This window comes from Rousettus aegyptiacus, unplaced genomic scaffold (assembly GCF_014176215.1).
Source record: "Rousettus aegyptiacus isolate mRouAeg1 unplaced genomic scaffold, mRouAeg1.p scaffold_m13_p_4, whole genome shotgun sequence".
In the NCBI taxonomy this organism is placed as follows: Eukaryota; Metazoa; Chordata; class Mammalia; order Chiroptera; family Pteropodidae; genus Rousettus; species Rousettus aegyptiacus.
In genome coordinates, this window is record NW_023416307.1 from 107,868,903 (window position 1) to 107,882,448 (window position 13,546).

The 13,546-nt window shown below is 37.9% G+C and overlaps 1 protein-coding gene across 15 annotated transcripts in view; it reads left to right on the forward strand.

Annotated features, from left to right (window-relative positions):
- CADPS (calcium dependent secretion activator) overlaps positions 1-13,546 on the forward strand; it is a 442,570-nt gene that overhangs the window by 317,384 nt on the left and 111,640 nt on the right. For all 15 annotated transcript variants that reach the window (XM_036218629.1, XM_036218630.1, XM_016150172.2 and 12 more), the window contains one exon: positions 12,168-12,269. In XM_036218629.1, the coding sequence (XP_036074522.1) occupies positions 12,168-12,269 (102 nt within the window). The remainder of the gene's footprint in view (positions 1-12,167; positions 12,270-13,546) is intronic.

A 13,546-nucleotide genomic window follows, 5' to 3' on the forward strand; every position in this document is an offset into this window, starting at 1 on the left:
TTGTTATTACTTGTCCTGTTGATTAGAGCTATTCTAACAGGTATGACATGGTATCTCATTGTGGTTTTGATTTGCATTTCCCTAATAGCTAGTGATGTTGAGCATCTTTTCATGTATTTGTTGGCCATTTGTATATCTTCTAGGGAGAAGAGTCTGTTCATATTCTCTGCCCAGTTTTTGATTGGATCATTTGTTGAAACATATTCTTATTGAAAAAACTAATCGAGTAATATATAAAGAGAATCATGAGTCAGATTGCTTTATAGTGGTATCTAGTTAAAGGACTGGTACCTTACCAAGTCATTTATAATAAGCAACCCATGATTTATAATTTTGAAATTATGTTTAAGGAGTAAATAAAATGTGTTGGCATAAGATAGGTCTATATACTTACAGTAGCTCCATTGTTAGCAAATCCCCCTCAGTTTCATAGTTATTGCATGAAAGAAATCTATGTTCAAATAATGATGTATAACAAAGACAAAATAAAGCTTATCGCTAAATTAATGGCTCTTAGAAGAATCGCTTATTAAGGAAGTCACCTTGATAGCACGTTTATGTTCTAAAATGTTTACCCTTTCCTGTTTCCTATGACCTCTAGAGATACTCTCTTTGTGAACTGATAAAATGGCAAATTGGTGTCTTTTTCCCTGATAGACTAGATTTACAATTATTTCCAGTATTATCTTTCTATCCTACTCTACATTTCCTACCCCCCACCCTACATTAACATCGATTTTTTAAAATTAGTTGTTGTGGTTTTGAAATGATGTTAGGGCCCTGGCTGGCATTGCCAAGCTACACAAAGTTAGCAAGCAGGTATACTTTATGCTTCAGCATGAATTTATTCACTGGAATATTTCTAAAGCCTGAATTATATATAGTTCACATGTAGGCAGACTGAATGACAATGCCGACTTTCACTTCCTATAGAATGTGGCAGGCTGTCAATCAGTGTTTGAAAGTCCAAGAGTGAAGGTCAGAGAAAGCCCTGATTCCATGTGGACACCCGGTCTGAGCTTGCAGTATGTAAGGATGGAGGCAAAGTGGAGTTTGTGCTTCCCAGTGAGGGTCAGAATTCAAGGCAACAACTTGCTGCCAGTAAGAAGTGCTTTGAGAATGTCGTAGGTGCCTGAAGGAAGCCTCTCTGGCTGCTGTCCAAGGTGCTGCTTTTGGAGTGATAGGAGTTGAAACAGAACAGAGCAAATGGCCACACTTGATGGAGCCTCACCTAGTCTCTGTGCCATAAAAAAATTATCCGAAAGGATCTTGAATGGTACTTTAAGAAGCTTATGTGTGCTCCAGGGGCTGTCTTTGCATGTGTTTTTTAATGAATAACAAGTCATAAGATTAAGTATCAGGTGTGTAGCATTCTGCAGTTTACAAAGTGCTTTTATGTATTCTGTCTCATTTGCTATACCATTTTCAAGTCAGCTATTTACATATCCATTTTGCAGATGATTGAACCGAGTGTCTATAAATTTAAGTTGCAAACCTAGATATTCTAAGTCCAGAACTTTTCCTCTTTGCACTATATCAACACTGTACATAGATTCTAAAGTCTGAGTTTAGAGCTTATTCTGTATGAATCTAGGATTATTGTATTTCATTTCTATGCCTCAGTTTTCTCACCTGAAAAGTGAGCACATATAATTATAGCATCTGTAATATCCTATCAACTTCTAAAATTATTGTCTTTGGGTTATAACAGCCAATAAAATAGCACATCGTCAGATTTCATAAGTAAAGTTTAATTAAAATAAGGATAATCACTGCCATTTAATAAGTACTTTTTATATGCCAGGCACTGTGTGAAGTGCTGTTTATATATATAATCTCATTTTATCCTTATTACCTCCCTACATGTATTATTATTGCCCTTATCTAACAGATGAGGAGTTTGAGCCTCCGATAAGTTCAGTCACTCAATCCGGAGCAAATAAGTGTGTGAGCTTAATTCAAGCATGGATATTCTGACTCTGGAGCTTGTATTTGTAACATACTCTGCCTTACTGCCTGCCCAACAATTATGCTTGTGTACGGTGTGAGATGCCAAATTCACCCACTGTATAAGTGTCAACATAGCAGTTATATGAATTAAAGAGTTCTCTATTTTTGTCCTAAATATTTCCAAAATTAATTTGGCCCTCCTGGTAATTTAGGCCTGGTGGAAAAAGCTAGAGAGAGAGAGAGAGAGAGAGAGAGAGAGTAAGTTTTGACCACCTAAGGTGAATATCTCCTTTGAATACTATAAACAGCCTTTAGTGCTGGTGAAACAATTTTCCTAACCACTTTCATGAGAATTAACATGATTTGCATGTGGAGTTGTTATCTATTCTCTGATCCATATAAGAAGGAATTCAAGAGTCATGGACACCAATAGCCCTTAAACTGAATTTAAGTGAACGTTAGAGCCTGTTCCTATGGTCATCTCACAACCAGCTTCAGACTAGGTAACAGGTCACTTTTTACCTAATTATTAACTTTTTATGTATTAATAACTCAGCAGTTCCCAAAGTGGAGACAGATTCCTGCCCTGCTGCAACTGGAAACATTAGTGAGTGCTCAGGTGCTGATGACCGAGTTTCTTCCACCTTCTCTGGAAGCCTGTGTCACATCTCTGTGAAAAACTATGCCAACCTGAATCAAATGCCTAACCCAAAGGAGACACATTTGGTCAATCAGGAAGATGTTTGCTGTTCCTAATTCCAGTCACTGGAAGATATGGACCCATCCATGTGTTTGGCACCTTTTAGAATAGTGGTTATCAACTGGAGGTGACCTTCTCCCCCAGGGGATATTTGGCAATGTCTGGAGACATTTTTGATAGGCATACTGGAGAGCCAGGTGTTGTTGTTGTTATTGAGCAATTAGAGGCCAGGGATATTTCTAAATATCCTACAATGAACAGAACAAACCCCTGCAAACAGAGCCCAAAAACATAAACTCCCAAGTGATGGGATGAAATTTCTCCTTTTTACTTGGGTTTGTTTGTTCGTTTGACACAGATTTGTTCTGTGTCTAAAGGCACAACAGTTGCCACCACTGATTTTCAACTTGTGAGGTGGTTCTCACACTCTAGGGTGTATATAAATCATGTGGGGAGTTTGTTAAAATGAAGAGTACTAGGTCCCATTTTCAAATAATTCAATTTAGCAAGTCTTATGTAGAGCCGGGCATCTGCACTATTAGTCAGTTCCTCCCAGATGATGCTAAGGCATTTGGTCATAAGATTCCACTGATTTAAGGCCTTGGATGTCAAACTTGGCTGCACAGTGAAGTCACTTGGGGAGCCTAAAAAATGCTGCTGATTTAGCCCCACCTACAGAGGCTCTGATTTGATTAACCTGGGTTATGGCCTAAGCATCATGTTTTTAAAATTTCCTCAAGTGATTCCTATAGGTAACAACTTTTAAGAACCACTGATTGAGGGAACATTAATTTGGGCCAACTGTTTGAAACTGAACCCATTTTCTCAGAGAAGGAAAAAGAAAATATATGTTCAGCTGGTTGCACTTGGCGATCATAAAATTCACAGATGTAAATTGCTATATCTTCTAATTTTTAAATCAGCTCCTAAAGTTGAAGTACTTAATTTTCACCATAATATTTTTACTATTCTTTCTAGATGACATTTAGATTAGCATCACTTTGGTCACTGTCCCACAGTGACAAGGCGATCAAACAGCTCTGATGATTGCAAGTTGCATCAATGTTCCTTGGATCCCTCTATTATTGGGATGGGAAATTTTTCTAATTTACATTATTATTTAACATTTCTTGAATGCCAGCGCTGCTCTTCACATATGGCCTGCCTAGAAAGTACATTGTATCAGCAATTAACAAATCCGCCCCAATCCAAAGTAAGCTGCATAGATTAATGAGTCTGCAAGCAGATGTAAGAGGGCAGGCATCCTAAAAATCTCTGAAAATGTGTCCAAGGATTTTTTGGGAGATGTATTTGGAGCCAAGGTGCTGCTTGTGTGAAGAGATCATGTGATCCCTGTGGGTGAGATTTGAGAAGCGGAACAATCAGATGAAACTCAGTTTTCTTCTCGTTTACTCCACCAGAGCCGCTAAGTCAATAAGTGGTTCCATCTACCCTGTTACCCAAGACAGAGCCTCAGGAGCCATCCTTCCTCTTTCTCACACATCACAAGTACTCAATTACTGTGCCCTGTCAATGCCCTTAAGTACTCTCGAGTCCCTCTACTTCTCCTCAATGCCACTACCAGAGTTTAAGTCTCTAGCCTCTCTCCCCTGGACATGGCAATTGCCCTGTTTCTGCATACAGTGGTGGTCCCTCACTCCCAATCCATGTCACATAATGGTTTCTTTTATTTCTTTTGTATTACTGCCTACCTGAAAGTAAATGATTAATTTTTGCATATTTACATTTTTTTCTCCCGATCTCGGCTTTCTTCCCTTCCTTCTCTCTCTGCTTTCCTTCTCTTCCATTTCCTTCCTTCCTTCCTTCCCTCCCTTTCTTCCTCTCTCCTTTTTCCTCTGTCTCACACACACATACACCTATTATGATGTTATGTCTGTCCCTCCCCAAAAGAGAAAAAAAACTGTGTAGTAAGGATAGCTCTATTTTACCAACCTCTGAATATTGTACTTTAGTAGCAGGCAGGTGTGGATGGGGGATGACAGCGACCCCACATTCTTGATCTCATATCATACACTGACACAAGAAATGATTGCACTTGTGGACGAGAGCATGTAGCTGATTGACTTTCCAGCTGTGAGCAGGTGTTGGCCTTGTATATAGCTGAGTCATGCTCTCTTCATTCTAAAGAACCACTTTTACCCAATAGGAAATACTCATAAGAGAGAGAAGGAAAAAAGTCCAAACATTTCAAGTAAAAGTCTGCATCTCAAGGAGAAGTTCTCTTTAGAGCTTGTATTCTAACTTTTAATGTGACTCTCCATGAGAATAGCAGAGTTTACAACTCAGACATAAAATTTGATAAAGTGTGCTGAATTATCTATCCCAATCAGTGTACTCTTTCAGGCCTATAACAAACCATTAAGTAATATGCGTTTCTCTTCTAAAATTCCAACAGTGTATCTTTATTCTGTGGTCATTGAATTCGCTGGTGAAAAAATATATTTTCATACATCACACCCTTTTCAGGGTGGATGTGATACCACCACAAAGTCATACATATTACTGGTCTGACCACTTAGGAGTCTATACTAAGGTATACAGGGTGGAATATAAAGTTAAATTTTCTATGTTCTCCTCTTAATCCTCAAAGAGAAGAATCTATGTAATAGCAATTTTAGAAATTGCATACAACTAGATTTATTGGGGTCATCACTTCATAAGGTACATAAATGTCTAATCAATATGTTATACACCCCAAACTAATACAATATTGTATGCCAACTATAATTGAAAAATAAAACATATTTTTAAAAAAGAAATTGCATAATGTTATACTATTTTTCTAATCATTTGTTGGGTTCTTGCTTCATTCAGTGCTTGGACCTCGCCTGAGCCACTTTGACTAATGTGCTTGCGTCAATAGCATCCCTATTCTTTGAGACTATTCAGTCAGAAGAGACTTCTCAATCACGCCCATCCTTATATTAGACAGTGTCCAAAATTTCTGGGTTATAGTTACATGTTTAGAAAAAGAGTAAACAAGTCAGTAAAGACCTTACTGGTAATATTTTTGCCATCTCCGGGTCTTTTTTTTTTTCAAACCGATTGATAGCCAACCCCAAGGAACTTCAATGCACACTTGTAATGTCATAGAAACTGCTTGTTGTTGCATCCTATCTTACTCTTCGTGATACAAACACTTTGATATATTTGTTTTAGCAGTGTGTCTGAGCCCCAGGGCGTCAGGGCATAATTAGAAAGGGCATGAGCTGGAGGGAGAGAAGAAGGAAAGGGTAAAACTGGGCTTTCCTAATGAAGCAGTGACCATGGGATACAAGAGTCCTAATTACAATTTATAATTAACTTAGAGATTATACAAACCATCCAGATGAACAAGCAGAGATATCCTCTTTTGAAACTGTAATGCTTCGGTGCTATCTCCAATTTGTAATTATTAACCACTTGAAAGACAGAAAGGAAAATATTTCGTGCTAGGATTAAATTCAAAGATATCATTCTGAAAGTTGTAAGGATAAAGGATTGCTAGGAGAAGTCAATTAAAACGAAAGGAGAAAGATTGCCAGAGCGTATTTGGTCCAAACGTTCCATTTAGGGAGCATTGCAAGGTATATTACTAAGATATGCTGTCCCACTCTGGCCCTTTAAACTGTCATGTTTCTGCGTTGGAACAATTTAGTTGCAAGTAGGATTCAGTTATCATGCTTGTTTAAGGACATTTTCATGGATCCATAATGCGGTCTGCAGGCATGCATCCATTTGGAGAGAGAGAATATATCATGTTTACAGTGCCTGCACCGGCATATGTGGACATTTGCATTTGGAGAGAAAGTATATTCCCACTTCAGCTGGAGTTTTACCCCTTGTTGGTAGTGATTGGAGCTTAAAGTTAGCTGTATGTAGAGGTGGACCAGACATTCTTTCCTCTTTTTGTTGAAACCAATCCATACATTTCCTTTTACACCTGGATTCTGCACTTGAACACCAAATAGATGCAATATCAGAACACATCAACAATTGTAGGCTTTGGATTAATTTAGTAACCTGACCTCCGTGAAAAGATATCTGACCTTCCAAATGAGGATTTTGTGGCCCAGCTTTCAACATAATGTGAAGAACTGAGCTAGCAGGATAATTAAATGCTAGGAGTCTGTATTCACCCAGGTGTGTAAGGACAGTTTAATGACCCCCAAAGAGATAAATTCACTTTCAGAAGACACATTGCAGTTGATTTCTTTCACCAGATTGTTTACACTTACTTTCAAATAGAAAAATAAAATGTTTCACACTAAGAGTCTAGTACTTAATCATATTGGATTATTCTTACAATAGACATTAGCTAATAAGCTCTAGCTCAGAAGCATTTGGGGAAAAGGAGAACAGTTTGGATATCTAGTAACTTAAAGGATGGCAGCTGGGTTATGGTATTTTCAATCTGACAAAAAAAAAGAAAAACACAACTCTAGATATATTATTATTTGTGACATGGCTCAAGATGGGAGACTGTGAGGAGAGTGAAGATGACAGAACTGGTGCTAACCACTGTGACAAGAACTTGAAGAGCAGCCGACGTGACATCTTTCCTATCATGCTGCCGAAAATGTCAACTTTGTGAAGGACAGTGAGAAAATGGTTTGCCGAAAACTTGAAAGGTGGATCCCAGAGATGCCTGCTGTGTCAGATGCGATATAGTCTTTTGTGGCCGGAGAGACCCACTGCTGGCTCCAGTGATGGCCTGCAGGTGGAAAAGCTCCCAGTTATCAACAGGGCTCCAAAAATGACTGCACTTGACCTGCATATTGTATCAGGTTTGCGGGATCATGATATACAAGAAGAGAGTCGTTAGCCAGTGTACAGTTAGGTGGAACCAAAGACGAGGGAACACATTTCCTTTGTGTGAGCCTCGTGTGTGTGTGTGTGTGTGTGTGTGTGTGTGTGTGTGTGTGTGTTTCTAAACCTAGGTTCAAAGGCAACAGTGCTTCCACCAAATTTGGGAATGTGAGAAAGGAGGGGACATGTCCTGTATGAACTTATATCAGTTCAATATAAGTAACAAAAACTAACTCTGGACCATCTAAACAAAAGAGGGTTATTAGGATGATGCTGGTAGCCTCAGGGAATGGGAGGGGAAAACTGGAATCCTGGCAGCTACAGGGAAAGTAGGAAAGGAGATCAAAGCAGTATTTTTCCACCCTCAACTACACATTAGAATAGCCTGAGGAGCTTTGAACATGACAATGTCTAGGCCCTGCTGTAGGAAAATTGAATCGGAGCCTGCAGTTGGGACTTTCCAAAGCCCTCACACAGTTCTAAAAAGTACAGCCAAAGCTTAAGAAGGACTGACCTGTGAGGACAGGCACAGCTGCTGGGACAAGCAAATTCCACCTATTTCTTCTATCCTGCATCATTTACTCACTGTAAGGATTCTAGAAAAGAGTATCAAGTTGGCTGAGCTTGAGTCATAGTACAGTATGGAGTGGCCATGAAAAGGAGGAACTAGCTTGTAGGAAGGCCTGCAGCATTAACAACTGGAGAATAGGCACCTCAACTTATGCTTCCCCCAAGGGCATCCACAATTCGGCCAAGGTCATTCCTCCAGAGGAAATTCAGATGCTTTTTAGAAGTGGCAGTGAATGGTAAAAGCCAAAAAAACACAAGAGGACAAAAAATGCCCCCGTCAGGAAACAAGAGGATGGGGATGTTCAAGCTCCCAGACATGTGTTCTGAGTAAAGACACATCTCAGCTTAGAATCTACTAGCAAGGAGTTTAAAATCCAGCTTTATTCCTCCTCTTCTCTCATTCTTTGTGACTCTTAAAAGTATGAAGAAAGGAACAAGATGCACAGCCAGTTTTATGACAATTATAGAATCGCCCCCAAATGCTTCCTGAAAAACAACAACAACAACAACAACAACGAAGCATGGCTTCTGAGAGACACCAATGCAGGTCTTCTATCTATTTTGCAACCCGTGCTCTTGGAATGGCACCTTGGGAATAGTGCAAACGCCACTTTTGGAAGCGATCGTTAGCTTTACAAGTGGACTATGTACTTGGAAAAGATCTCTGGTTCCAAATTCACTCCAATCTAAGGGACATTGGCAACCCTGAATCAAATATGCCATTTTCTTGCTCTAGAGCAGAGGTTCTAGAAGTGTGGTTTCCAAACCGGTAGCACCAGAGAGCTTGTTAGAAATGCAAATTCTCAGGTCCCACCCTAGACCTACTCTTTTGAAAGTAGAGGTGGGGCCCAGACACTGGATCTCTTAAGCCCTCCAGGTGATTCTGAGGTGCTTGGGTCTGAGAGCCACTGCCCTAGAAAAAGTATTTTATTGCTTCTGTGAGAACAGTGCTCCCCAAAAATACTAAACCAGGATTTTTCAGTTAGCAGCTCTATAGAAACCTGTACAATTAATATTGGCAAATTTCAGGGGTCCACAGAAAACAAACTGATGTTTGACATTATTTTCAAAAATAATTATGTGAAGTAAAAAAAGGATATTTTTGCTTTTTACCTGATACAGTTACAACCTGTGATCTTTGACAGATCATATTCCCGCATGTCTCTTTCTCGTTTTGTAAAATAGCACCCGCTGTTACCAGTACCATTTCAGAGCAATTCTGGAAATTACAAACAAATTTGCATTTGTTGTCAAATCATTATTTTTTTAATCACTTGGCTTTTTGAGGAGGGGGAGGGGGATGAACCTTGTTCTATGTGCCTTACAGACATGAAGTTAGTTTATTTCATTTATTATAAAATAAAACTATTCACAATGACATAGGCTATTAAGCAGCAAATTTAAGAAAAGAGTACAACAATAATTTTTAGCCATTAACTTTTTTTGAATAGTGAGATTAACAGTGTTCAGAAAGTAGTCCACTGAGAGGCTGTCAGGGAAATGGAAACTGCTGTCTGATAACTTTAATGATTACAAATATGAGTCATCAGAAAAAAAAGGGAAAAATAATCAAATTTTACATTTGTAATAATACCCTTTGTAGTGAGAATTAACTGAGAAGGGCAGGCATGCACCAAATGTTTAATTTTTATCCTCTCAAATACAAGCCTCAGAGTTACCTTCTAATTGCCTAATTGCTTTAGAAGACTTGTTGGGTAAGGAATGAATGATTTTCTTCAGAGAGGTTTATCTTCCAATAATGGCCACAGACATCTCTGGGCTGCCCATGTTAAGCGGTTTCCTGGCCTTTTCTTGTGATATATAAACTCCTCTCTGACTTGTAAATTATAATTAATGCCACTTTTCTCTGGGTTAATTCCCTGCTAAGAAACAAAATGTTTAAAATGGCTGCCTTTTTTCCAAATTGAGTGTGTGCCTGCATATGCCAATTGGATAAACATGTGTTCAGGGCATCAGCAAGCTGAATTTTGTGTAAAAATCCAGAAGCTACAGCTAAAGGAAGTTGTAGATTATAATAGAAAAATGAGAATTTACACCAGAAAGTGTCACATGTACTTTGTGGGAGCCAATGACTTCATTCAGAGATTTAACTACAGATTTATGGACATTTCATGTTAAAAAAAATTTTATAGTCAACTTAGTAAATTAACATTTGAAATTTCTCCAGGAAATTAGAAAATAAGGGAACATTCATAGATTCCAACAGCCTACCTGACATTTACCATTTTGCCTTCTTTCTTCCCTAAGTTCAGGGGATTGTGAAGAAATGGACTATAATAGGAATTTACTGTTTGGTGGTGTGTGTGTTTTTTTTTAAGATGGGGAGGGAAATTTTTCTCTCTTTTTTTGTTTTCCAAGTGGGGAATTTTTAGTATTTTAAAAGATGGGAAGCTGACCAATTAACCCCTAACAGGAGGTACATTGCTATCATTTGCCAAGTCTTTTGTGTAGTCAGACTGGTCTAGTATACAAGATTTTCCCAACTTATGCTGGATCCTTGAGAAGGCCTATAAATAAGACCATTTGTTTGGTCTCAAGATGACTTACATTTGCAAACTGAAGAATGTTCCAATAGAAGTTTCATGGTGACGCACCAATCTGCAAACTGGCTCAGGCAGTAGTCAAAACAAGTCACTACGGATCTGGGAAGCTGGAGTTTTTGAAGGGGTCAGATTATCCTACATCTAATTTGGCACAGATAAATTTGGGCTATAAATATTCAGCCTCTCTTTATATTTTCAACTTGAATGGTCCAAACCAAATAGGGAAAATACGTGTGACCCTAACGGTGATTTAGAAACATGAAAATACTGTCATTAAACTGAAATTCATTTTTTTATGCTAGGGTTCTTTTTAGTAAAATGAGTAATTGTTTGCTAAGATTGAAAACATCATACATAGTTGGTTCTTTTTTTAACTTTATTGAGAGATACGAACATCTAACAACATATGTGAGCTTAAGGTGTGTAATGTATTGATATGATACATGTATATGTTGTGAAATGATTACCATAATAAGATTAGTTAACTCTTACATCCCTTTACATAATTACTATTTTATGTGTGTGGTGAGAACATTTAATACCTACTTTCTTAACAACTTTCAAGTATATAATAAAGTACTATTCATTATTGTCACCATGCTGGACATTAGATCCCCAGAACTTATTCATCTTGTAGCTGCAAGTTTGTATCCTTTGGTCAACATCTCATTTTCTCCACCCCTCAGGCTAAGGGAACTACAATTCTACTCTCTATTTCTATGAATTTGACTTTTTCAGATTCCATATGTAAGAGAGAACATACGGTATTTGTCTTTCTCTGTTTGACATTTCACTTAGCATAATGCCTTTAGGGTCCATTCATATTGTTGCAAAAGGCAGGATTTCTTTTTTTTTTATGGCTAAATAATATTTCATCATGTATATCATATGTGTTTTCTTTCATTTGTTTTATCAATGTCTTGTAATTTTTACAATGTCTTGTAATTTGTTCTTCAGTTAATACATGAGTGTTAAAATTAATCTGAATACCTATAATTAGAAGCTAGAAATTGAGTCACTTAAGAACATTTAACACTGGGAAAAAACAGACACTTATATAAGGCACCTGGTTTTCAAAGCAGTCTGTGTACATAATTCAGGGATCCCAAATCTAAGCGCCTATAAGAAACAGGTAATGCAAATTAGAGATGTGGAGCAGGTAAGTGCCTGCCATAGCTGAGGAAGAAGCTGTTAGTTGCACTCACCTATTAATGCCAGGTATTCCAAAATTTCAAGAGAATTATATTATAAAACTTTAATAATTTATAAAATGTTGGCAAGTAGTTCAAATTTTTTAAAAAGCTGTGAGACAAACAGAAGGTCTAGAAGCCACTAGTTTGTACATTTTACTATTTAACAATAAATGAGCGACAATTTTGCAAATGTCTCCAAACGATAACCCCAAAACACGCCATCCCCTTTAGTAGCCAGCATTGAAAAGCAGGACTTCTCCTAAGGTCACATCTATCATTGTAGTTGTTCTTCTATAATGGACAGTTTCCTCCTGCTAGAAATTTGATTTGATGGTGTCAGCATATGAGGTTCCCGTCACTTCATGACATGTCTTTTTTCAGGCCCGATGGAATCGGAACTGTGACTGTGGAAGAAAAGGAACGTTTTGAAGAAATCAAAGAGAGACTTCGAGTTCTGCTGGAAAACCAGATTACACATTTTAGGTAAGGCTCTGGGGCTGAGAGGCTTATTAGGAGGGTGATGCTAGGAAAGAGTAAATAAAAAGCTTGATTTTTTTAAACTATAAGTCAATCAGGTACACACTGGATATTCATAAATAACTGAAAGGAAAAGCAAACCAATAGGATAGGGTTCCACAATAGCTAGGAGACTTTGAAATCTTAAGTTCCTTTTATTTCCATCAAAGGAACAAAGCCCTCCCTCTATGTGAAAGCTGACCTTGGTCATCAATCTAATGTTTTAAAAATCTGTTTAAAAAGTTGAACTTGAAGCTTCTTTGAGGTTCCAAAATGAAACGGTGAAAAATCCTGCTGTCGGTGAAACAGTGAAAGATCAGATCACATGAATAGAGAAGGAAGGCAGTGACATCTATAGGAGAATTTCCACTTTCTCTGTTACTTCAGAAACAGGATGTTCTGGCTAAGGAAGAAAGAAACTTGGATGTGCATTGGCAGAGTGACTCTTCCCCACACACTTGAGACAGACAGCAGTTTCAACACTTGAAACTTGTACCACACAGCCCACTTCTCTCTTGGGACAAATTAGACATTTCTAATGCTATACTGGTGTTCTGGACCAGAGATCCTGAAATAGTAACTCAAAAATAATAATAGCACTTATAATAGCATAATCAATTGGTCCTCTTTATTAAACACTTCCTATCATATACAGGGTTAGGGGCTGGATAAGCGTTAGCTCATTTTTTTCATTCTCAGAGCAATTTTGTAAGATAGTTATTACAACCCCATTTAAACAAAAAGTAAACTGGGATTGAGAGAGGTCAAGGTACTTGCCCCAGGCCACCCAGCCAGCAAGTGGAAGAAAGACGATGCATACATAGAACAGTTGAGTATAAGTAGCTCATTTTGGTCCCTTTGTACCACAAAGAAATGTGTCCCAAAAGGGTGGTGACAGCCTAAAACAGTCACTGGAACTCCTAGTGGTACCTGACTTGGTCCTATCTGTGCCATCAAAATCCTCCTGGATAAATCTTTACTGATCATAACAAAAAATCTAATGACAATTAAAACCCACACTCAAGGAAGGACAATTAGCAGAATAATGAATTTGCTCAAAATGCACTCCTTTATTTCCTACATTCATCCTTTAGGAATTTAATAAAGGCGTTTGAATTGTAGCATATTTAAACTAATTTTTAATGCTCATCTCTATAATAATATATAAGGTCTCATTTGGGGTAACAAATGGTTTCCTTCACAATAGAAATCTAAACAGAGCCGTATGCCATCACTCTAAATAT